Source organism: Anolis carolinensis, chromosome 5 (genome assembly GCF_035594765.1).
Source record: "Anolis carolinensis isolate JA03-04 chromosome 5, rAnoCar3.1.pri, whole genome shotgun sequence".
Taxonomy (NCBI): Eukaryota; Metazoa; Chordata; class Lepidosauria; order Squamata; family Dactyloidae; genus Anolis; species Anolis carolinensis.
In genome coordinates this window covers 148,034,574-148,061,000 of record NC_085845.1, presented here as the reverse complement: position 1 = coordinate 148,061,000, position 26,427 = coordinate 148,034,574, and the positions used below count along the sequence as shown (strand labels likewise).

General features: G+C 37.7%; 1 protein-coding gene across 1 annotated transcript in view; it reads left to right on the top strand.

Moving 5' to 3' along the window:
• Positions 1 to 25,063, top strand: part of lrig3 (leucine rich repeats and immunoglobulin like domains 3) — a 72,752-nt gene extending 47,689 nt beyond the window's left edge. Inside the window, exons 4-19 of the mRNA XM_003221265.4 lie at positions 3,023 to 3,157; positions 3,824 to 3,967; positions 5,206 to 5,349; positions 5,562 to 5,705; positions 6,211 to 6,354; positions 7,373 to 7,453; positions 8,731 to 8,802; positions 9,028 to 9,099; positions 10,799 to 10,962; positions 14,541 to 14,861; positions 15,766 to 16,047; positions 16,187 to 16,639; positions 16,848 to 17,015; positions 18,494 to 18,637; positions 18,751 to 19,026; positions 22,317 to 25,063. Coding sequence (XP_003221313.2) covers positions 3,023 to 3,157; positions 3,824 to 3,967; positions 5,206 to 5,349; positions 5,562 to 5,705; positions 6,211 to 6,354; positions 7,373 to 7,453; positions 8,731 to 8,802; positions 9,028 to 9,099; positions 10,799 to 10,962; positions 14,541 to 14,861; positions 15,766 to 16,047; positions 16,187 to 16,639; positions 16,848 to 17,015; positions 18,494 to 18,637; positions 18,751 to 19,026; positions 22,317 to 22,564 — 2,992 coding nt within the window. The 3' untranslated portion in view covers positions 22,565 to 25,063. The remainder of the gene's footprint in view (positions 1 to 3,022; positions 3,158 to 3,823; positions 3,968 to 5,205; positions 5,350 to 5,561; positions 5,706 to 6,210; positions 6,355 to 7,372; positions 7,454 to 8,730; positions 8,803 to 9,027; positions 9,100 to 10,798; positions 10,963 to 14,540; positions 14,862 to 15,765; positions 16,048 to 16,186; positions 16,640 to 16,847; positions 17,016 to 18,493; positions 18,638 to 18,750; positions 19,027 to 22,316) is intronic.
• The last annotated feature ends 1,364 nt before the right edge of the window (positions 25,064 to 26,427 follow it).

Sequence of the window (26,427 nt, the reverse complement as noted above, 5' to 3'; positions counted from 1 at the left end):
GTCTCGCTTATCCAACATAAGTAGGCCGCCAGAATGTTGGATAAGCAAAAATGTTGGATAATAAGGAGGGATTAAGGAAAAGCCTATTAAATGATTTTTACAAATTAAGCACCAAAACATCATGTTTTACAACAAATCAACAGAAAAAGCAGTTCAATACACGGTAACATTATGTGGTAATTACTGTATTTACAAATTTAGCACCAAAACATTGCAATGTATTGAAAACATTGACTACAAAAACGTTGACTGCTAAAAGGCAGACTGCATTGGATAATGCAGAACGTTGGATAAGCGAAGATTGGATAAGCGGGACTCTACTGTATATACACACACACACATCAATTTTAAGAGACACCATTTTACTATGCCACTGTACATAATGGGACTTGAACATCAACAGATTTTGGTATCCACATAGAGTCCTGGAACCAAACCCCAACTTATTCCAAGGACCTACTGTACCATTTCATTAACAAGCCATATGATTGGAATTATTAACAGCTTACTTTATTTCATTTCATTTGTTATTTTGTTCTCTTAATTTTTCAACTGTTCTTATTGAATTCCAAGCTTACGTTGTGCATCTTATTTCAGCCCTTCTGATATACATATTGTTCTCTTCAGTCATATACCGATTGATCCTCTCATCCATTTTTCCCCATCCCAATTCACTACTATTATTTATTCTAAAGGTCTTGCTTGTAAGATTCTCCATGATCTTGTCACTCTTTAAGTCCTTGAATTTCTCCTCATTTCTTCTTTACTTTCTGCTCAATCTAACCTTCTGGCACTGCTGTCTTTTCTCTCTTATTTGCTCTGACTTTTTCTTTTTCTTGGAAGCTTCTGCCACTCATAAGCTGTCTTTGGTCTTGTCACTTGCGTGTTTGGTTCTGTGTATTGTTCCTCATCGCTCTGCCTCTATTGTGGTAGTTCTTCATGTGTAGTACTTTTCCACCCTCCCTCTAAAATTGTGCTGGGTTTGTCTTTCTTTCATTTTTATTAAATGTTTTGTAAAAAGACCTTTTTGCTTCCTTTTCCTATGAATTTCCTACTAGTGCAAATATTAGAAGTATGCTTTCATTTTCTTACATATTGCTTTGTTTAAGCCTTTTCTTCTTTCTCTGTGCTCTTTTACTCTCATGACTTTTTGCATCTTTTCCTTTTGTTTGTTTGTTTATAATTTCATTTTTAGAAACGGAGCAATGGGGAGCAATACACATGGGAGTTTTTTAAATGTTTGTCAGCATTCAGTAGATGTTAGGAGAGCATATAAATCATACATGATGATTAAAACTATTTTCAAAAGTTATTTACATTCAAAAGGAATCTCAGTTGCATACAGTAACATCCCATTATAAAAAAACCCAGAAAAATAAAAAGATGAAAAGAGGAAAAATAACCACATTAATCATAAGTTTCTCTAAAAGCTGACCAAATGCCCAAATACAAGTTCATTTGTAAATTTTGTCTGTATGTAATAAATTCAGATGTTATGAGACTTGTTAAAGCTTCTGTCCATTGGATTCCTGCTTGGCCTACTAAGTCACCTTAGGCAAGTCACACACTCTCAGCCCCAGACACCTTGTGAATAGGGTAGGCCTGTTTTTAGTTTGCCATAATTTAGTAACAACCTAAAGGCACGTAACAACAAGGAGGTATCACTTTTAGCAGTCAAAACAGCATGGACTGTTGGACATTTGTTAATTTCTAAAGAGCAGGTATATTATTCAAAATAACATGACCATGAATATCAAGGAACTTTCCAAATAGAGGCCAAAAAAGGCTGAGTGAAGAGAACTGAGGATGCATTTACACTGTAGGATTAATGCATTTTGGCATCACTTTAAGTGACAAGGCTCAGTGCTTTAGAATCATGGAAATTATAGTTTGGTGAGGCAATGGCACTCTTTGGCAAAGAAGGCTAAAGACCTTGAAAAAAGTGGAAAACTGCCTCAAATAGTTGCACGCAAGGGGAGCAGGATTCCCTAGGAGGATGTTTGGTAGTAGACAGGGATGAAGCTCCCAGTCTACCTGGTCCATCAACATCCAGATCATCACTCCAGCTGTATTCCTGAGTAGGCAAGGGAAATGTTTAGTTTTGATATCTTAGGGAAATTATGTTTTCTTTGTTTCCTTGTAACTTCTCCAAATTAATACCGTTATTAATACCTTAATATAAGACAATGGTTTTCAACCTGTGGGTCCCCAGGTGTTTTGTCCTACAACTCCCAGAAATCCCAGCCAGTTTACCAGCTGTTCAGATTTCTGGGGGTCCCCCCAAAACATCTGGGGACCCACAGATTGAGAACCACTGATATAAGAGATACCTTTTTTGATGTAAAGTTCTGAGAATAAAAATATTCATTTTATATTCTCCTCTCAATACAAACCTTCTCCTAAGGGAATGGAGGGGGACAGATTTCTGCAAGTTAGACTTGTTACTTGTCATATGGATTTAAATCAATGGGTGGTAGCAGCTAGTATAAATGATCTTGGAGGGGTCACCTTACTTTACATGGACAAGTCCAAAATTAATACAAAAAACACATTTGTCTGATGCCTAGTAAGAAAATTTGGAAGGCCAAACCCTGCCTCTGATTAGAATGTGCACCCCTTTCATAACCCAGTTAGTCTGCAATTCACTTTCTATTGACTCTTAAACACTTCCAGATAGTGGTTCAGTATCTGGTCTTCTGTATTTCCTTTTAGTTATACATACTCATTTTCCATATGTATTCCCATAATCCATCCTATATATACTATTATATATACACACATACAGAAAGATACACACATACAATTTCTGATCAGTTATCCTATATCTAAAAACCTATTGTGTATTACAATGCTCAGCAATTTTAGGTACTTCATAAATATTTTTAGGGCGTTTGTCAGCACTTTTTCACATAGAATCTGCTTCATGGAAAATCTTGTTTTACGTTCCCAGGAAATGTAGTTACTTTATACTATGTCTGAAAATGAGTGTGTATTGATTGCCATTTTTCTTTTTGATACTTAGGACAGGCAACAAGATTTCAGATATCCTGCCGGAACACCTGAAGCCATTTCAGTCTCTAGAAACATTAGACCTGAGCAACAACAATATTTCTGTTTTGAAGATGGGAACATTTCCACCGTTAATGCTCAAACACCTGTAAGTAAAAATATTATTTAAAATAAAAAGGCTTTCATCTGATCCAAATTTTCATTACAATGTGTATGAATTTATATATGGAGGGGAATCCATACAATCATATAATTCATGTTTTTAAATTGAAAATACATTGTCTGAATGGGGTGTGGGTGGGGCAGGGAAATTCTGCTGAGAAGGTGAGATATCTCTTCAACGCAATCAATATGTGTGCTGTTGTAAGGATTTTAATTGTTGTGTTACAACAATTGGATTCAATTACTTTATCTTGCTGTCAGAGGGTTCTGCATTTAGTCTCAACTATGTCTATATTTTATTTCTCTGTTCTTCGTTTTATCTGACATTGGTTTGCTGAAAATATCAGTCAGTTGATAAAATTATACAATGATAAAACCTGGATATTACAATAGAAAATGTTTTTGAAAATTTTCAGTGTAATATTTTTGAACTGAGTAGGTCAATTCTTCAAATATCTTTGAATGTATCATTTCTGTTGGATCAACAAAATCCTTCCCTGTCATTTGAGAACTAGATAAAGTGATGTGGAAGATTAAAAGTGCTCATTAAGATGTTCAATTAGAAATAATAGTTACCAGGTAGTAGAAATGAGGTATTATTGTAAAATCTTCCAGCATTTCCAAGATAGTAATTTTGTCATTATTTCTACAGCCACATTAATAATAACCGAATCGTTTCCTTGGAACCTGGCACTTTTGACAATTTGTCTAGTACACTTCAAGTACTGAAACTGAATAGGAACCGGATTTCAGCAATTCCACAAAAGATATTTAAACTCCCCCATCTCCAGCATCTGTAAGTGAAGCCTCTTAACTACCTAATGGTTTTAAATTAATGTGGCAATGGCATTAATACATGTAGTAACCACATAAGGACAGGGGCGTTTTGGATCGTTCAGAAGTTCAATTCCTGTGATTCCATCTTGTTCTATGGTTTTTATTTAGTTTGATATGTTTGCTTTGACTTGAGAGGCCTTTCCCTAACTTAGAGCTTTCCAGATGTGTTGAACATTAGGTCCCATCATCCCCAACTTGCATAGTTGAAACATCTGAAGGGGGACAAGATTTGGAAAGTCTGGCCTTGAATATGCTACCATACTGTCATTTATTATGCTGTCCTGGTGCATTAAAAATTGTAGCATTTCCTTTACTTTCTTCTTCACCATTGCCAGTAAAGTATTTAATAAAATGATATGAAAGAAGTCGAGAATAGCTTCTGAGTAGAGAAGCTATTGTTATCTGGGTATATACCAACTTGAATCTTTGCAGTTAACTGGCTTCCCAGCCCTCTCTCAGAACAAATTAGCCTCCCCGCTGCTGTGTTGCCTTCAGGAATCACGTTTGAAAGAGGCTTCTCTGCATGAGTGTAGCCCCCCAAAAATGGAGTAGAAGACCATCAATAGTAGTGAAATGACCAGTTTAGTTGGTGTTCAGAAGGTCACTCGAGGAAGGCTTTGCTAAAAAGCATGAAGGAAAGGAAGTCTGATTTGCAGATATAAAAAGTTGCTTTGAGGGTTGTCATAAAGAGAGTTGGTGATTGAAATGGGATAGACATAAAATGAGTTCGTGCAAAGAGGAAAGAGAAAAAAAGATTGAAATGAGAGGGAAGCCAAGTGTAGAAAGGGAATGATCGAGCACCAATATGGGTAGTAACCACATAAGGGCAGGGGCTTTTTGGGAGTGTGGAAGAAAGTCAGTGTAAAAAATAGGAGAACAAAGTAGTAATGGTGGTTGAAGCCAGCATAAGGACACACAAACAAGACATGTTTTATAGACGGAAAAGAATTGTAGCTACAGTACTTGGACACAGATTTTTCATTGTATGTATCAGAAATGGAAAAGGTAGCTGTTGGGGAGTTATTGGTTACATCAGGACTGAAGGACACTTTGGATGTTTGATGAGAAAGGATCAGAGATGGTTCAGAATGGGTAGATAATGTGTGCATGCACAGTTGGAAACTTAAGCTTTGTTTGGGAAGCAAGTGTTTGTTTTAATTAATTTGGGATATTTCTCCCCCCCCCCCCCCCCCCCAGAGAGATGAACCGCAACAGAATTAGAAAAATAGATGGGCTTACTTTTCAAGGACTCCCTTCTTTGAAATCTTTAAGACTACAAAGAAATGGACTAGCTAGGCTCATGGATGGAGCTTTCTGGGGATTAAGTAACATGGAAATACTGTAAGTATGTAGTTCCCTAGTCTTCAGAACTGAACTTTTTTTGAATTCTGAAGTTCATTTACTTGTTTGGTGTTTTGTGATGTGACCAATATAAATGTGTCGATGATTGTCTTTAATTTTTTTCTGGCTTTTGTATCCTACTGCATGAATGATCACTATCTTGTCTTGTTAAATAAAAGGTAAAACCTGGAATTTTATTTTTATATGTACAGGCAGCTGGATCATAACAACCTAACAGAGATTACCAAAGGCTGGCTTTATGGCTTGCTGATGTTGCAGCAGCTCCATCTTAGCCATAATACTATCAGCAGGATCAACCCTGATGCCTGGGAGTTTTGCCAGAAACTCAGTGAGCTGTGAGTCGTGGTTTTGTATTTTTAAAACTTTCTTCCATTTTAAAGAGTAGATTACAAGCCAAGGCATGACCTACTTGCTATTGATCTGTGTGAGATATATATATATATATATATATATATATATATATATATATATATATTTATTTATTTATTTTCTGGCAGCAAAGTTTCCAAGATGACAAGAGTTTTGTGTGTGTGTGTGTTTGTATCTGTGCGAGAGAGGAAGAGAGAATGCCAGTATGTGTGTTGAATATAATCATAGTTTTAGTGAGAAACTGAGCTGGTTTGGAGTTTTCTCTTTATAGCAGCTCTGTTTGGCCTTTGTGACTCTAATTTTCACATAAAAGAAGCTGGTTTTGCAATTACTGTGCATAGTGGAAAATGATGCACAAACATATATTAAAAGTTATGTGGGTGAAATTAATTAAGAAATAGTTTCTTATTGAGTTTGAATGCCTTAGTAGTGTTGATTAAAACAAACATTTCTCCCCTTTCCAAATTATAGGGATTTAACATACAACAAGTTAGCAAGACTAGAAGATTCAAGTTTCGTTGGCTTAAGCCTGCTATTGAGACTGAATATTGGGAACAACAAAGTAAGCTACATTGCTGATTGTGCCTTCCGGGGACTGACCAGTTTACAAACCTTGTAAGTTTCAAGATATTCTGAAAAGGCCAAAAACATTTTTTCTATACTAAAGTGTGTGTTTTAGCTAGGCCTGAGAAGCATGATAAAGAAAACTGTGTGTGCATCTGCACTGTAAAATATATACAGTTTGACACTATTTTCACTGCCATAGCTCGTTATTATGGAGTCATGGGAGTTTTAGTTTAGTGTGCCACCAGCACTCTTTAGCAAAAAAAAATCAATTCCCATAATTTCATAGCATTGAGCCATAGCAGTTAAAGTGGTGTATTATCGTAATTTATAGTGTAGATGCGATCTAAGTGATAAGTGCAAATTCTTATTAATTTTCACACACCTTTTTCATTTGAGTCACACAATAGTCTCCTCCAGTTTCTTTGAGGAAACTTCAGTGTTGAAAATATCCAAAAAATTAAATTGGTGCTCTATGAGTCGTATAGTATTTCTGTTTTGTCTTTTGATTGTTGTCATTTTAAACGGCGGGAATGGGACTAAATTAATTTAGGGTCCTTTCACAAAACTGCAGGCATTTTATGGAACATTCTATACAGTAATAATGACATGTATCATCATGCATGAAGGAGAATGGCAGTTCCCTCTGTAAACTCTTATCTGTATTGAGGATTGTCAAGTGCAGTAGTGAGCCCAGTATGGTGCAATTGCTAAAATGCCAGACTGGGAAAACTGCAAATAAAAATGCTTTTTTGAAAATCTGACAGAACACCTGTTTTGGACTATGTGTCCTCCACCACAATTCTGTAGCCACCTTCTGGTGGAAATTCCAAGAACCTCGAAATTCCAAGAAAAAACATATTAATCAAATCTATGACTATTCAAGTCCCACAAACATTGAGGCCAATAATGTGGAGGGTCACCTGCTTTGCTAGTTTTCTGAGACTTTAATTGGGTAAAACATTTATATCAGGTACTATTGCTTCTAAGAATTACATTGTTGTTGTGATGTTAAACATTGTCTGTACCCTTTTTCAAACATTGCATCTGGCTTTATTCATCATCATAGGGATCTTAAAAATAACGAAATCTCATGGACAATTGAAGACATGAATGGTGCATTCTCTGGCCTTGACAAACTGAAATGGCTGTGAGTATAAGTTTACTACTGTATATAAGTAAAAATGAGGATTTTCTTTCCTGTGTACCTAGATTTATAAACATGAATTATCACAAAGGTTTTTGTTCTTCCCATCCCATTAGAGAAGAGACCATAGATAAATAAAGACAAGGGATAGAAGGTTTTGAAAACCAAGCAACTGAAGTGCTAAGTTGCTGGGGAGATATGTAACAGTTGTGTTTGATGAGAGCAGAACTGGTAGCCACGTGCTAAGTGGGTTCTGGGTCTCTGAGCAACTTGATCTTTTATTTCCACTGAAATGTGGACCATAAGGTCAGTTGAAGCTTAGTTATCAGAATATCAGCTTTCTTTAGTTCCGTGCTCGGAAGAAGTGAGCAAATGTGGAGAAATTTTGAAGCAAAAATCTAGAAACAGCAGAATTTTGTATTGATTTCCTGTTTGGAGGGCACGTTAATTTAATACTGTCTCTTGACATACTATCCTTCATTTAATCTTCTTTTGTCTCAAGTGCAAACAAGTACACTCGTTCTTCTTAGATTGAGAAGATATTAAAGTGTGTTTTAAAACTTAATTCTATAAAGATCACATTGTGGCTTGATTGTATGAGTGACATTGCTTTAGTCTCTCCTTTGTTGCTGATGTTTGCATTTTACAATGTGGTGTTATTGGATTTCTGCTTTATTGGATGTTTCCGGTTTTAAACTGGTTTTCAGTTGTTGGCCCAGCTAGGAAATTTTATTATGAGATGATTTAAAAGTACAATAAATATCTCATGATGGGGAGAGGCAGGATATAAATACAATAAATAAATATTATTTTATTTTAAAGTTAAGATATAGTATCATAAACCTTGCAAATTTCTTCACCACAGAAATTAAAAAGGGTCATGCTGTTGAAAGACTGTCTGAGACGGGTGCCCAAGGGCAACATTTGATAAGGCAATCCAGTATGTACTGGAAATGGTTCCATTAGAATTTGAAGACTTATTCCAGAATGGGCACAGATGTGGAAATATGATATGGTTTAGATCTATTCCTGAAATAATTGCTTTCCTTACCAAATTATATACATTAAACATACTTGAAATGCCTTCATCTCTGTAGTTATTGAAGCAGAAGGCATATATAGATTTAGGAGACGAAATAACTTTGTGGCAGCATAAAGGCCTAAAAAGCAACCCATAAAATGTGTCTTAAAAGCAATTATCAAGAGACATTCTTGGAGGGTTCAAAAATGTGGCACTTCTTTTATTGCATCTGTTATACATTATGTATTTATATTTCCAGGCTACTCCAAGGAAACAGGATTAGATCAATTACTAAGAAAGCATTTTCTGGTCTGGATGCACTTGAACACCTGTAAGTAGTTGGAAATCATTTTTAGTCCTACAGTTGCTGACATATGCAACCATTCGTATTCACTATAAGATCATTTACCTTATTCTCTAGATCCATTAAAATTTGTTGTTTCTTGTAAATATGAGTCCAGGAATCCCCTGAAGCTGTTTTTCCCCCTTTTCTTTTGCAGAACGGAATTTGAGAATTTGGTCTTAATTTGTAATAATTTCTGTCATTTCTCCTCAGCGATCTCAGCAACAACGCAATCATGTCAGTTCAAGGAAACACATTCTCACAAATGAAGAACCTGAAAGAGCTGTAAGTATCTTGACCTTTTCTCTGTTTCTTTATACAATAGTTGAACAATAGTTAGGAAGTAATGAAAAAAAACTGTTGATAATCTGAGAAAAGAACCAGATATTTATAGAAATTAAAGCATGAAACTTCTACACAACAAGAAAATAGTCCGACAATTTCCAGACCAAGGACATTCTTGATCAAAGCAGATCTGAGCATTGTTTCACAACTTATATATATATTTGGTCAGCTGTTAAGTGAGGTAGAAGTTGTGTAAGAGGTATCTTCTTCATTCTCCTCATTTTTTTCAACCCAATCTGAGCTGACCTAGAAAAAAAGCTCAAAACAATGTGGTTTTTTTTTACCACAGTGGTTCTCAACCTGGCATCCCCAGATGTTTTTGGCCTACAACTCCCAGAAATCCCAGCCAGTTTACCAACTGCTAGGATTTCTGGGAGTTGAAAGCCAAAACCATCTGGGGACCTCAAGTTGAGAACCACTGTGGTAAAAAACTGGAAGTTCTAGGTCTTTTCCTTCCTCTGTGTATTCCCTTTAACGTGAAAGGTTATTTTTCCTACCTTCGCTTTATAGTCCAGTGACCAAGTATATGGCTAAATTTACTAGCATTTATTTTCACACTCTTAGCAAGGAAGCATATTGATCCAGCAAGGTGTAATCTTGGTATAGTTCTGAATGAGTTTGCTTCTGGGTATGTAAATTGTTGTAAGTAGTTGATGCAATTTGGACTAAATGTAACATTAGTTTTACCTGGAGTACTGTGGTTGAAATTAACGGGACTTGCTTGTCAGAATTTAAGTCTGACTGATTTCAGTTAGTCCATGTACGACCAATGATGGATTTAGGCCTACAGTAGAGTCTCACTTATCCAACATAAACGGGCCGGCAGAATGTTGGATAAGTGAATCTGTTGGATAATAAGGAGGGATTAAGGAAAAGCCTATTAAACATCAAATTAGATTATGATTTTACAAATTAATCCCCAAAACATCATGTTATACAACAAATTTGACAGAAAAAGCAGTTCAATACGCAGTAATGCTATGTAGTAATTACTGTATTTACGAATTTAGCACCAAAATATCACGTGTTTTGAAATCATTGACTACAAAATTCGTTGGATAATCCAGAATGTTGGATAAGCGAGTGTTGGATAAGTGAGACTCTACTGTATTTGCTTTTGAAATCCCTTTTAGAGTAAGAACAACCAAAAGCGAAGGGCAAATGTTTTTAGCCGGCAGCAGAGACATTGGAAATTCTTTGTTTGAAACACTAGATGAGAAATAATTTCTTTAAAAGAAATGACTCTAGGTACAGTCAATAAAAAATTAGGTCCCAAGTTACCTATGAAGAGGAGAGATGCATAAGACCCTTAGAGCGCTTGGAGTTTTTTCCATTGTTGTTTGGATGCTGCCCAGGGTTGAGTGAGACTTCGCTCATATACTACTATGTATGTTATGTTTGTAGTATCTAGTTATTTTCTATGATGAATGAAATTTAATAGTATTCAAATCAAGTAAATAAATACCTTGCACATTTTCATGGACTTTGACTTTTATTTTGTTTACTTATCTTATTGCCCTGTTAAATTCAGTTTCACCTATGACTTATTTTAAGGTTTGATTTTAATATTGATTGTTTCTCCAAAGGATTGTTGTTCTTTTGAACTGAATTTGCCTCTTTTGATCTGGTTTTTTTCTAGATACTTAAACACATCAAGTCTTCTGTGTGATTGCCAATTGAAATGGCTACCTGGTTGGTTGGTAGACAATAACTTCCAGACTTTTGTAAATGCGACTTGTGCCCACCCTCAGATACTGAAAGGAAGAAACGTTTTTACTGTCAGCCTGGATGGGTTTGTCTGTGGTAAGCCTAAAAACATTTTTTTAAAATCACTGTCAAGATTGTAAAGTAGGGGATTGCTTTACAGAAGATGTGTCTGTTTTTATTACCTGAACTGTAGCAGTAACTTTTACTTTACTTTGTTAAAATACTCCTTTTCATTCCAGTTCTCATGAGCTCTGATCTGTGAATATTTAGAGTTTGTGGTTTCATTTCAAATAGGGAATGACAGTTTATGACTTAATTTCATGTGCTCCATACTTACGCATTGTGTACAAAGGCAAAAACAGTGGTTTGTGGTGACAAATGTATATGCGCAAAATATGAGTACCACTTAGGTAAGCACAGCTCTCAATATGCTGGCATAGCTTGACATGTTTAGACTGATGCATACCTAGTATTTTAAAATAGGGAAATACTTTATGGAAGATATATTGTGTAAAAGCCAGAATGTGGTTCAGATACAAATCCAGCATTGCCATCTTATGTTTCCTCTGTCATCCCAGTGATGTCCCATATCTCCAGAAACAATGAGAATCCGAAATATGTTTTGTCTCTCACACACATACATGCACGCCACAATTTTCAATTAAAGTAAGACATTTTACTTTCTGTCTATCCCTCTAGAAGTGGGCTGTGGCCATTGATTGTCATCAAACCTCCATGAGAAAAGGATCCTAATCAGTGGAGTCTGATGAATTCTCCTCTCATCAGAAGCTCTCACAATGTTTTTTGAACATGTTTTTATATTAATTAGCATCTTCAACTTTCATGGCATTTTTATTCATTGGGCATTGTCCCACCTTTTGGTCTTTTTTTAATCCCCCCCCCCCCCAAAAAAAATCCCTGTAGTGTGTTTCAATTTCACTATGAACTCTTCTATGGGTATAGTCATTTGTTTATGTTCATTCATGGAAGAAACAAAGTTCTTTCTCATTTTGTTACATATTAAACATGGAAGCCAAACCTGAAAAGTCATACCTTCAATTTTTGGAGAAAGACCAGGTCTGTAAAACACCTCTCTGTGAACTGTCAATGGAACCAGCTATAGAGGAGGATATCAATAATGCCATCCATAGTTACAGCTGGCTTTTACAGCGGTTTCAGTAACCGCTACCTGGACATTTCCAGGTGTTTGGGACTGTAATAATCTCTATCAAAACACATGAGAAGCCTATCATTGCTTTAGCCTCCATCCCTGAATTTCAGATAGGCCCTTTACTCTGCCTAAATACCAAAATATGTGGACTGATATCTCTGTGAAATGAGCTTTGACATCTTGTAGAAGTAAAAGTAAGGTGATTTCTTGCACAAGAAGTAATATTCTTTGCAGCATGCTATTTTGTGGTATTATATCTCTTAAGGCTATGGGTAGAAGTTTCTTTCACAAATAACAGTGTATTAATTTAGGATTACTGTTACTGCAATGCTGAATAACTTTACTAGGATTTTGATGCTTGCTTTTGTTCTGCACATGAGCATTTTCCATTCTTGAACCAGTAGCACAGTCATTGCTGTGCACAGTGGTATATTATCACTGAAATAAACTGATTCATATATACAGAATAGAAAAGAGAAGCACAACTGTTGTTAGAACTGTTAGAGCCAGTATAGTGTATCGTGTATGAATATTGAGCTATGGCTCTGGAAACCCTTGCTCAGCCATGGAAACCCACCAAGTGGGCTTGGACAAACCAAACTCTTTAAACAAAAGTAAAAGCAAACCCTCTCTGAACAAATCTTAGCAAGAAAAATCTGCAATAGGTGTGTCCTAGGGTCACCATCAATCAGAAGCAACTTGAAGACGCACAACAACAAACAGAACTGTCCTGAAGTATCTAAAATATGACTAATGAAACAGTAGAGCAGAAAGCACAATTGACATAATTTTTAGTGGATTTTAGACTGAGCTGTAGAAAATCGCATACACGAGAGTTGTATTTTAAATTGAGCCAAAGCTTGGAGGTGTTTGGCTGTTGAGCCTCTAACTGCAACGCATCCTGCCTTCCATAGAATAAGATATCCACTAAAGCCATCTGTGTCTAATTTCTTGTGTCTAATTGAGAGACTTACTATTTGAATTAATCTTATTACACAGCATATTCCAGGAGTAGGAAGACATTCAGTTTTTCTTAGTGGGCTGAGCAAATTTACTGAATTGAATAAACATTTCTTGATCTTCATATCCTAGTTATCATTTGAATGTTTCAGTAGGAAGTGTCGCCTAAAGATATATTTGAAGTCTGGAAGGAGCGTGCTACTTAATTCTCAGATCTTGCAGCTGAATGGCTGTAATTCAAATACTCATCCTTGCATTCATTATAATGATTGCTCAGCAGGAGAAATATACCACATGGCTTTCTAAATTTAATGAAAATAACTGTGTGTGTGTGTGTGTATCTAGAAGCTAATTGAACATGCTAGGTTAGAGTTCTGGGAAGAAAAGAAGCCAGGAAAACAGGCAAGGGGGGTTTAACAAAGAAGAAAATATGTATTTATAGGTTTTCTGCTCCTTATAATTCAAAATTGATGTAATTCGTACTTCTCGGAGCTATCTCAAGATAATAAATTTCACACCCAAAGGCAGTTTCTTGCAAACTCAAAGTAAGTGTTGAAATGTGCCATAATATCTAAATATAAAATAATCTCACTGATTTACAACTTGTAAATGTGACCATTATATTTTATGTAGTAGAAGTTGGCAACTGGTATGCCTTGGGCCAAAGCAACTACACTGCTTCTCCACAACCCAAAGGGAGAAAAAAAAAAAGCAATATGGATGCAATAGTGACTTCATAAACGCTTCATACCTCTTTGTTAAGGTGGCACTTTGCAAAACCAGTATCTTGTAAGTGGAAAATAATAAAAGAAACCCTACTTAGAATTAAATTCCAACTAAGGATGTAGGATTGTAGCCTAATTGTATTTCGGCTTTTGGAACAAAGTTGCTAGTATTTTTATTGTCTTTTCCATACGAGCCTATAATACCATATGAGGAGAGTTCAGTAACATCTTGGTTTTTCTTCCTACACACTCACACATACACAATGCAAGAGCCAGGAAAGAACATTCTATGCTTGCCTTCCTTTATTCAGCCAGCCTTTCACTCCCTGTGCTGTTCAGGTTACATAAGATCCCAGCGAGTTACCAAGATGAAACAGAATCCTATATAGGATCTCTTGTTTTGGGTGCTGTCAGATGTTACATGAGAAGAGATGGTTTGAACTGACCTCAAAGGAAAGAGTTTCCCTAGACCAGAAGCATGAAAACTTTGTCTCTGCAAATGTTTTGCCGTTTGGCTCTCATCAGTATCACCAGACATAACCAAGAACATAGAACTCGGAGCTATAGTCCAAATTATCTTATAACCAAAGTCTCATCTGTTCTGCTCAAGAATGAGTTGTTTGCTTTAAAAAAGTCTTGGAGAGTGCCATTTACAGATTGTAGAAATTACATGGCATGTTTATTAGATTTTCAAAAACATCTAGTAAAAAATCCATAGTACAAATCCGGTTCTCAGGTTTCTCCCTCACTTGTATTTCTCAAGTACACAGTCCTAGGAGCTTATTCCTATTTTGCTTTATTTGTTTTTATATTTGCAGATGATTTTCCAAAGCCACAAATAACTGTCCAGCCTGAAACTCAAGCAGCAATTAAAGGTTCCAATTTAAGTTTTGTATGTTCAGCTGCCAGCAGCAGTGATTCTCCAATGACCTTTGCATGGAAGAAGGACAATGAGTTGCTGCCCGATGCAGAGATGGAGAATTATGCACATCTCAGAGCACAGGGAGGCGAAGTGATGGAGTACACCACAATTCTCAGACTTCGCAATGTTGAATTCAGCAATGAAGGGAAATATCAGTGTGTCATCTCAAATCACTTTGGCTCATCCTACTCTGTCAAAGCTAAACTTACAGTGAACAGTAAGCATCTTGCATTTCCTTATGCATTAACCAAATTGCACCCCAAAGTTTTCCTCCAGAAAATCTAAGTAAATGACATTGAGGCGCTGTTTGAAGAATATATGGACACAAAAATGTATTTTGAAACTTAGATGCAACATATTCACACATTGGATAGAATCCTGTATGGCCCAGTGTAGTATGTCGCAACTGCTTATTACCAACCCCTTGGACTTACTGTAGGTTCACTGCATCTCCTAGAAAAGGGGTATTGAAAATATATATCCCTTGTCCCCTTATCCAGATTCGAAATGATTGCATTGTCTCCTGAGGTCTTGGTTGATGATGTAATGATTTTATGTCTGGCAATGGGGACATTTCATCATCATCCTTCTCCATATGCCATGGAATGGCAGTGAGAGCTGCCCTATGGCAACTACAGGAGAAAAAGGGGCTACCACCCTTCACACTGACCCCCAAAACATTTACACAGGTATAAGATTGATGTACACCTTTGTATTCCACTAACAGAAGACCAGCTAGTATTGGTTTTAAAGCTTGATTAATCTGAAGTGCCACAAAATGACAAGCAGCTAGAATCTGCTTTTGGGGGCAGGGCTGAAAATTCAGCCTAAAAGCAAATTGGCAACCAATGCTGTATTTTGAAGAAAGTGCAATATGACTAATTCTGTACTAGTAAATTTTTGAAAGCCACACACTTCTCTAGTCACAAGTGTTCCTAAGATCAAATCTCAAAGATTACTGGTATAAAAAAAGGCTCAACCAAACTCTAGACCAAATTGAACTGAATAGCTGAGAAAGTAGTGGAAAATAATCTCCCATGCGTTGAGGTGGATATTGATTTTTCTTACACTGTATAGACATTCTGAAACCAACTGCCTGTATAAAATTTCTTCTCTTTTAGTGCTTCCTACATTTACCAAAGTGCCCATGGACCTTACAATTCGTGCAGGAGCAATGGCACGTTTGGAATGTGCTGCTGTCGGACACCCAGTGCCCCAGATTGCGTGGCAGAAAGATGGTGGCACTGACTTTCCAGCAGCGCGCAAGCGGCGCATGCATGTGATGCCGGAAGACGATGTGTTCTTTATTGTGGATGTCAAAATTGAGGATACAGGTGTTTACAGCTGCACGGCTCAAAACACTGCTGGGAGCATTTCTGCAAATGCAACATTGACAGTACTGGGTAAGATAAAGTGTAGTTATCTAATGTCTACTAGTATTTTCATTTATCTCTGATGGTGAACATTGTTGGCCCATACAGCAAACTAAATTTGATTAAATCTTTTGGAGATAACTGTTGGATTTTCCTTGCTTACTTTTAGAAACACCCTCATTTTTGCGGCCCTTGTTAGACCGAACAGTGACCAAAGGTGAAACTGCAGTGTTACAATGTATTGCCGGTGGTAGTCCTCCACCACGACTGAACTGGACCAAAGATGACAGCACTTTAGTGGTGACAGAGAGGCACTTCTTTGCTGCGGGAAATCAGTTGCTCATCATTGTGGACACAGATTTTGAAGATGCTGGGAAATACACATGTGAAATGTCGAACACTCTTGGAACTGAGAGAGGCAACATTCGCCTCAGCGTAATTCCCACTCCTACCTGTGACTCTCCTCAGAACGCTGCTCCATCTTTGGATGATGATGGATGGGCCACTGTGGGTGTTGTGATCATAGCTGTGGTCTGCTGTGTGGTGGGCACTTCCCTTGTGTGGGTGGTCATCATATACCACACAAGGAGAAGGAATGAGGATTGTAGCATCACAAACACAGGTGTGTAAACTGAAACTTGGCAGTCTGCAGGCACACTCAAATATGTTTGCGGTTACTCTGCATAGGTTTTCATCCAGAAATGTGTTTCTGCCTTTTTACTCACATTTTGTAGAGTGAATCACTTTTTAAAACTGACTGAAGTATGTTTGTTTTAAATAGCTGCAAAGAATCTGATATTGATACTTTGTATGTGTTTGCTTAATCACAGATGAAACAAATCTGCCTGCTGATATTCCCAGTTATCTGTCATCCCAGGGAACTCTAGCCGAAAGACAAGATGGATATGGGTCGTCGGAGAATGGAAGTCAACATCACTTTGTATCATCTTCATCATCGTCTATGGGAGGATATTTTTTACAGCAAAGAGACAGTAGTGGTAGGTATTTAACATGGCAATTGTATACCTGTCTCAAATGTCAGACTGTTTAATTCAGGGGGACTTACTCCCAGATAGTTTTGTACAAGTTTGCAAATTAAAAAATTATTTGTTCTTAACTCAGGTTCAGCTTTGTGCAAGATGTAATCTATTGTGTTTGTAAATTCAATGTAGGAAGTATCAGTTTGATTATGTTTATATTTGTATCCACTGCTAGAGAATCAGCCGGGTGTATTGGTTTGAGTGTTGGATTTCAACTCTGGACACTAGGGTTCAGTTCACTGCTCAGTGATGGAAACCCACTGGGTGACCTTGGGCAGGTCAGACACACTTGGCCTCAGAAAACCCCATGGTGGTTTTGCATTAGGGTCATCATGAGTTAGAAAATACTTGAAGGCACACAGCAACAACAGTCAGTGCTAACAGTTTGTTTTTGCATTTGCTGGTCAGGACATCTGTCTCTTTCACTCAAAGTTTTGAGATGTAAAAACAATTTCATTTTTATCAACCCTATTTGGTTCCCATGCGAGAAGAAAACATGATATTAATTAATTAATTAAAGAAGCTCTCCCAACCTTTTATTTTGGACCTTCTGGACTGCAGCTCCCATCATCCACAGCCATTATGCCCAGTAGCTGCTTTATTTGGGGATTGTGTGCTGCAGTTCGACTCTACAAGCTATACATCTTCTTCATATGTCTTTAAATGTTCATGTTTCTATGTCCCAGCTGTAAAGCACTTCCAGGAAATGACTTGGAGATTCTTGTTCTGTGTTTTATTTCATTTTTTCCCACTTACAGCCAAGCTTTCAAAACATTGGTCAGTGATATTAATAGTGTGGAGATTGCTGCCAAGAGCCTTCAGCATGGGTGCCAGCTGAGGCCTTTTTGCTCACAGAGAAGTTCTGTTCCTTTTTTTCTCCAACAACAAACAGAGGTCTCTGTTCCAGGTTAATGCTATTTCAAGGCTTCCACATCCCAAAAGCAATGTCTGTGTTTGCTGTTCTCCCTGACTGGTTCCCTGAGACACACATGGGAAAAAGAGATTGTATGGCAGCCACTTTTTCCTACCTGCTTTCTATGTCTCACTATCAAGTGGAAGATTCTATGCATGTGAAAAGTAAATGTATAAACCCAAAGAAGGAGTGTTTGTGTCTAATGACTGCAGTCATTTGGTTCTAGATCTGCAAGCTTAGCAACACAGCAAACCTTATTTAGTTATTTCATTTCAAAAGCATTGCATAAAGTAGTATAAAACTGATAAAAATAGAAAGCGCACAAGCAGCTAAATGTCTTCTGACAAAAACCGGCAACAGTGACCGCATTGTCTGTAGATTCAAACAATTCTTCTTCTGTGTATGAGGCAGGACACAGCGGACAAGCACACAGCAAACTAATATTACTGAAATCCCTTTCCCCTTGTTTAACATTAAGAGAAACACACTGCAGCTCCTAATATGTCCTGTATTTGTTTTAAAGGAATTTGTCATATGGATAATTGCAGTGAAAATGACCTGGAAGCTGTAACAGATCCATTTTTATGCCATTATCTGGGAATGTCAGGAAGCATATATTTGAAAGGGAATATATGTGGACCAGATGTGTTTGAAGTATACCACACAGGTAATGTAGACATTTTTCAATACTTTATTTCTTTTTCTTTTTGGATGCTTCCAGAATTTTTGTTCTGTGAAGCTCACCAGGTTCTAATTTCATCTCATTTTGTTTTGCTTAAGGCTGCACTCCAGAGCAAAGAACAGCGTGCATGGACACTTATGATTCAAGTTGTTTAACAAGGAAAGAATGCTATCCTCCACCTCACCCACCTGAAGATCCTTTTGACCAGTATATCAGCATTGCTGGAATACATACTCCAAGTAGTAAATTGCATCCTTCTGTTGGCATGCAAAGTGAAGAAGATGGAACAAGAAGTTCACATCTAAACATGGATGTGTGTGATTTTAAGAGGAATCAAGAACCATCTTCTGCTGCTACAAGTAGCACTTTCATGGGTATGTTTTAATAGGTGATTAAAGTGCAGTGGGGTGGTTTGACTATTGTACTAGGGCTCTGAAGATTAGAGTTCAGATCTCTGCTTAGCCATGTAAAACCAATGGGTATCCTTGAAAAAGTCCCTCTGTCTCAGCCACAGATTTGTTTTTTCTAAACAAATCTTGCTAAAAAAACCTTAGAACTTAATTTGAATTAAATACCCACAATACATATTACAAACATATACACATACACATATTGCAAACCAACACCTTAAGACTAGGTTGCCATAAATCAGGGTCAGCTTGAAGACATATAGTGTCAGGACCCAGGCTGCAGAGCACCAATAACCATACACAGAGGCCAGAATCTATCTAATATCTTTATTGAGGAAATATATAAAGTTAATAAAAACAAGTGTAGAATATAGTTCAGAAGTAGACCTTTCAGGAAAGGTCAAATATAGTCCAGGAAAACAATGTCCAATATGAGATATTAAAGTCCAAAGTTGTAATCCAATAACCGAAACACACACTTTGCCAAGCAAAGTGAGGGGAAATGACAAGGTCCTTTAGTCCATGGAGCTTGATGCAAGGCTGGGGAGCAAACTAGATTCTTGGCAAACAAGGCTTGATTCAAGGCAACAAGAAGCGAGGAGCAAGAACAGGGTCTGTGGCGAAATCCGTGGCGAGGTCCGGGGAACAAGGCAGGGCTGGAACGAGAGCAAGGTCCTGGAAACTGGAGTAGCGTAGTCCACACACAATCTACTCCCGAAGCTGACGAATTGACTCCGCAAGGAATCCTTTGTGGCCAAGCATCTATATAGGATCTTGTTTTCCCGCCAAAGCACACTTCCTCTGGGGAACAAGAACCGAAACCTATACTGTCCAGATGCAGGACTCCTTAAACTTTCCCAAGGGAAATAGACTTAATCATCTAATTGTCTGGCAGCTATCCGGGCGCTTCGGCGAGTCGCCTCCCGCGCGTGTCTATCTTGATTATAATAAAGACAGCGAGAAAATGGGGGAGATTTCTCCTCAAGGCTTGTTTGTCTGACTTCTTGTGGGCAAACATCCTGCAGCTGCAAGGGCTCCAAATCTGGCAGAAACGGTGGGAAACCCAAGTTTTCCTCTTCATCTGTCACAACAGTACTAGGAACGGGACTACATGGCCCATAAGTCATCACATATAGCCACAATAAAGATAACACTCCTGAACACACTTAGTAGAGAGTAAGCTCAACTGAACATGATTAAATTTGTTTCTGAGTTTTCAGTCATAAGTGTACAGTGTTTCCCTGCTACTTTGCGGTTCGCTTATCGCGGACTCACTGTTTTGCAGGAATATTTATTTATTTATTTACCCAATTGCTGCTGCTTCTCCTCCTCAGGGCTGCCCCCTTGCTTCGGCCCTGCCATGTGGCTTTGGCTGCCTCTGCCAGGCAAGAAGGAACGCCGCTACACTCAGTGAATGAGCGAGGGAGGGCAGGCGGCAGCGGCCACAGAAGAGCCCAGAAGAGGAAACGTGGAGGACACGGAAGAGGGGGCAGAGTCCTCCACGAGTCCCGCCCCCTCTTCCAAGCCCTCTATGTTTCCCAGCATGGCCAGATGGAGTGGCAGCAGAAGAGGAGTCTGTCCGCCTCTTCCAGGCTCTTCTGCTGCCCCTGCCGCCCGCCCTCCCTTGCTCATTCACCGAGCAGAGTGGCATTCCTTCCCTGGCATAGGCAGCCAGAGCCAGACTCCTCTTCTGCCACTGCTGCCACCCGCTCTCCCTCATCCACTCACCGAGAGGAGCAGCATTTCTTCTTGCCTGGCAGAAGCAGCCAGAGCCACATGGCAGGGCCAAAGCTATGAGGCAGCCCTGAGTAGGAGAAGCAGCAGCAATGGGATAAATAAAATAATGTATAAATATTACAATTAAAATAGTGTCCCTACTTCACAGATTTCCACTTATCACGGTTGGTCCTGGAATATAACCCCCGCGATAAATGAGGGAACACTGTACACTATAAATCAGGAATGGGGAATTTGTAGTCCTCCAGATGTGTCTGGATTTCAACCCCTCTCATCTCCTACCATAGTCTTTGCTGCCTGGGTCTGATGAGAGTTGTTGACTAATATATGGAGGACCCAACTCCTGCTGTAAAAGCTTCAGATGATGCCTTTGGACAAGAAATTCATTAGGTTGTTTTACTTCTATCCCCAAGTTGGGGGAAAATGAAGTTAGAAGAATTGGTGTTAAAAAATCTGATTCACAGAATAAATGATAGGGATATTAGAGGTTATTAAGTAAAGTGGGGATCGAAATCATGTCTCCCTATAGATGTTGCTAAGTTGCAGATCATTGCAGAAAATCACTATCCAGCATGGGCAGTAGTGAAAAATGCTTGGAATGATAGTCTTAACAGCATTGAGAGGACTCCCAAGATTCCCACCCATGAAAAAATGGTTGGATTTGCCTACTGTGATATACGTGAATGGGAAGGAAAAGGCAATTTGGCCATGTCCATCTGTCCTTGGAAAATAAATAAAAAGAACCATTCATCCTCATTGCTATTTTTTTATTTGGCTGTTACCTCCACTACAACAAAGTATGCGTGTAGTAGCCAGGTTTGCATACCATTAGTTGGGTAAAGTAGTTGGAATCATTTATAGGTTGTTTTTAACCTTCCTCTTCCTACAAAGAGCTTCAGAAACCATTCAGCATTGTCTTATCTTTGACATGGATTAGGCTGAAAGAAATTGACACGTTTGCTGACAAAATAGAGATTTGAATCCAGACCTTTCTTGCCATTACACTGCCCTGCTTTTTGGAGGCAAACCTGGTATCTATGTCCTGCTATGTCGTGAAACAATTGAATGGCAGATAGCCAACTTTCTGTGATCATACAGCCTTAGTTCTGAGAACCCATTGGGAAATTGCATGTTTCATACATAGTTCTCTGGCCAGTTAGAGAAAAGTGGGGAAAAGCCCCCTTCCATAGCTATGCTGCCTTGGAATGGGACAGTTGAAAATGTTTTCAAAGAATCTAAAGTCATGCTCACATCAGCATGAATGATGTGTGGTGGAAGCTCCTTCTTTGGAAGCTTTTAAACAGATGGATGGCCATCTGTCAGGGGTATTTTGATTGTGCTTTTTCTGCATGGCAGGGTTGGACTAGGTGGCCCATGTGGTTTCTTCAGATTCTATGATCCTATGATGTTAAGAGATGAAAGCACAAAGGCTTTGTTAAAGCATTGGTCACTTGCTTTTGTCTGTTTTTTCCTCAAAAGAAACCAGTTAATAACTTTTTTCTCTCTGTCTTTTTAAGGAACATTTGGGAAACCAATATGGAGACACCAACTTGATTCCTTCTCAAGCTGTAAGCAGCCACCCATTTGGCAACCGCAAGTCTCTTGTAATCATCTTCATGAGTCGTTGGACTTTGACTCAGAATCTGAGGATGATCATAGAAAGGACAGGACGTTTCCTGATGGTGACAATGCCAATTGCATTTACAAACAGCCAGCTGAACAATTTAGGACTCCTGCTTTTCAGTCATTTGAATTGGATACATAGTTTCCCCTCGCGCTGTAACCCCGAAATCTCATTTCTATGGACCAAAGGAATATACTACCTCAAAAATGGACATTTATTTAAAAAGGGAAGGGAAGAAAAGACATTCCATTCTTATTTTTTAATAGAGCTATGATTCAGAAAAGAAATACATTGTATATGGATACAGGTTTATTGCCAAAACGTTATACAGTTTCATGTGGATTATACATTCCTTATAGAATATATTTCTAATAATTTTATAGCTTTGTTTTTAACCAAATGATACCTTTTTTGTAAATTAACGGTACAAATAATAATTATGCATTTGTTACAAGAAATACTTTGTTGTATTCAAATGAGTGCTAAAGCATTCCAAACAACTGCCAATAGTGTACAGTGTGTGTGAGAGAGTGTTTGTGTGTTTAATGGATAATTGAAATTTATGAGCAAGTTACATGGTTGTGTTTGCGTATCACTTTTAACAAGTTAGACTGCTCTATTCACAAAGGTCTGTACTTTAAAAAAAAAGATGACAGATTGATGCTCAGAGGAATGAAAAGGCGAATTCCTTGCCCCCTTGGCCAATTCATCTCAAGTACAGTGAATAACAACCCGTAGCATTGTATTGGCTCTATGCACAAATATACTTGTCCCATTTTTGCTCCCTGTAGATTTCATTATTGCTACCTCAGGTGCTGTATGTGATTCATCCAAAGTTACCGATATGTATCACAGTTCTCCAAAGCAAAATTAGCAGCAGGGAACACAACTCCCAAGTGTTAGCAATGCCACTTGCCTATACTAGTTGCACTCCAGTGGCTCCAAATTGAAAGCAGTGATTTCCCTGAACTAAGGAAAACCCTGTCCACATTCCCTTTTCATCTTATTTTCTTAATCACAAAATACAGAAGATATGCTTTGTATTAATCTTTTTTATGATGCACATCTGAACAATTAGACGTTTGTGAGCACATCTGTACTGAAGAGGCCTACATACCAGCAATCTCCCATATGGATGTCTTCAGTGATGACAGCCAAGAGCAGTTGAAGTCTCTTCATATGTGGCATGGGGATATTCAGCCTCTTTATTTGATCATTCCCAAAAAAGATTTGATCCAAACAATCCACTCATCATCCCTCCCATTGAAATATTAAAAATTGGACTTTGGTGGTGAAGTGCAAAGTCATCAAGTTTAATCACCGATGTTGACATTAGTTGGCAATAATAAATAAATAAATTTTATTTCTACCCCGCCACCATCTCCCTAAAGGGACTCAGGGCAGCTAACAAAATACAGCAAAGAGCTGTATAGACAATACATAAATCTAAAATGATAAAACTATAGAATTATGATCACACACATACATAATTACAGTGTAAAACATTAAAATTCATAAAATGCGGTCATAGCTGTGGATAAAAGCAAGTTGTTTCAGTAATGGGAAAGACTTGTACTTGAGTTGTTGCCGCCATTTGTGGTTGAGTTAGCCAGAGATCTTTTGCACTTTTACCTAAGAGTAAGATCCACTGAATTAAGTAATCATGGATAGGGTTGCACTTTTAGAAGGAATAAAGAGTGTAATTTAAGGCATCATTCTACATTACTATTTTAAACACCCTTGCAAAAGGTTTAGGTTATCCATTATCAATTAGCTATTTAGCTTGTCATTTGGCAGTAAACAGATACATCCAATTGCTAGTCCTCCACTGTCTGCTTCAGGAAAATTGCTGCTACACTTTTCAGAAAAGGCTGCTAGCTATTTCTATATACTGCTTGTATTTACTTGCTTGTTGTCTTCATGTGACACATATTTGGAAACAACCACATGTAAGAGAAAAAGGCTTGCATTTAAAATGAATTGATGCAGTAAACAGGCTCTGAATCATTAAAAATGTCAAATGATGATCAGCGTGAAGCCAAACCTTCTTCATGGCACAACAACCCAAAATCAAGTGGATGAGGAAGTAGTGAATTTAATGTCACCATGCTATTCTATGGTCCTGGTAAGCCACCAGTTTGTGTGAAATATTATAGCAATGTATAATATTCACTATCTTACCTTCTTAAATTATCATGGTGGCTTTCTTTATACTTTCTCTTGCATAACCTGATCCTATTCATGATTAGTTCTTCTGTATATCTTAGCCCACTACTGTCTGTGTTGGCAAATCCAAGTGATGGAACTAAACTAGGACTGAGCAATGTGTGTAGTCTTCCAGATTTTGTTTGCATGAGGCTAAGGAGAATTTATATTTAGCAGTTGGAATGTGACAAGTTTCCCGCTTTTGTGGTAGAACATACCATGTATTGCCCACCTCTGTGGTAGGCTGCACATTACTTTACAAAAGCACTGGCAAACTAACAGCAAAGAGTAAATTTGCCATTCTCCTTTTCAGTGGCATAACTCCCCCCCCCCCCCCAAACATACACACAGATCAGATGTTCGATTCCAAGTCAATAAAAATGGAATTCTGTGTTTTACATAAACTATGAAAATAAAGCTCATTTTGTTGCATAATTTCTTCTGCTATGGATGCGAGTGGGAAAGAAATACAAAAAAATAGTTAACATTTTTCATGCACTCTTTGTCTGTGTTTCACGGATTCTATTCAGACAAATAGTCATACAGCTGAATTTCTTTTTTGTTAAGACATTATCACGTCCTAACAAGGCCATTTTGAAATATATTTCTACTTTCTGAAGTTTCATTTGTGAATTTGGGGGAGGGGGGAATCCCAACTATGATACTGATAAAAACATTAGAGAGTATTAGGTTATAGGACATAGTGACATCCCTTTTGCATTTAAACTTTCCTCAATAGTAAGATAAATTATAAAAGCATGCCCACAGTTCACTAAATTAACATCCCAAATTTTTAAAAAATGAGTGACAGTTTAGTTAGTAAATTCATTCTTGAAAAACCCATGTTAGATACTGTTTATCAAGATTCTTACAAGTAGAGTCCTTTAATTATATTATTGTTATTATTATTATTATTTTATTTCTTAACAGCCTCTTCTCGTGGCTCAAGGCAGGTTACAGAATAATCAAAATACATTAATCTGTTATAATATTTTCCCATATAAATTAGACCATCCAATTCATAGTTTCAAGATAGTCCTTTTACCTTCTAAGAAGACTGGGACAGTTTTCTATCTTCAGACATACAACATATCGTTCAAAGATTTCTTTAAAATTCTAGCAAGTTTTTTCTATGATGACAGGTTTTTTTTCAAAATCTCCTTATAAATTGTGAACTGCAGTTCCTACAGTATTCCTGAAAGACTCCACACAGTTGACTTTTTTGGGAGAACACTGGTTTGTAAAGGGTGGCTTATTTTCATTCCTATGCATAAGAGTTTTCTTTTTCAGAGCTTTCTCCCACTAGGATGATGTTACATCAATGTTTACACATTTTGCCACAATTTTTCACATCGGAGAACATTCTGAAAAAATCTCAAAATATCCATGCAAAAATGCAATGTTTTGTGCAAAAGAAGCAAAAGCACATTAATATTTCCCTATTCCTTTACTTTGCTGGGGTTGCAGTTCTCCTTGTTCCAAAATGCTAATGGCTTTTTGTTGCCATTAGTATCCTTCAAATAGATTTAGATCATTCAAAATTTAGCTTTCTTGCTATAGTCCCTGCATGTCTGTGCTACTCATCTACTTCTTGGTGATTTGGCTTTCATTTCTTAGCTGTGATCCCTTTTAATTTTCATCTTATCACTCAGGTCTTGAAGTATGTAGTCAGTACACAAGAAGTAGGTTTCACACTTTTACAAGCTGTAAGCTCTTTGAGCAGCCACATACTACAGTGGGTTGCTGTGAGTTTTCTGGGTAGTTTGGTCATGTTCCAGAAGTATTATTTCCTGATATTT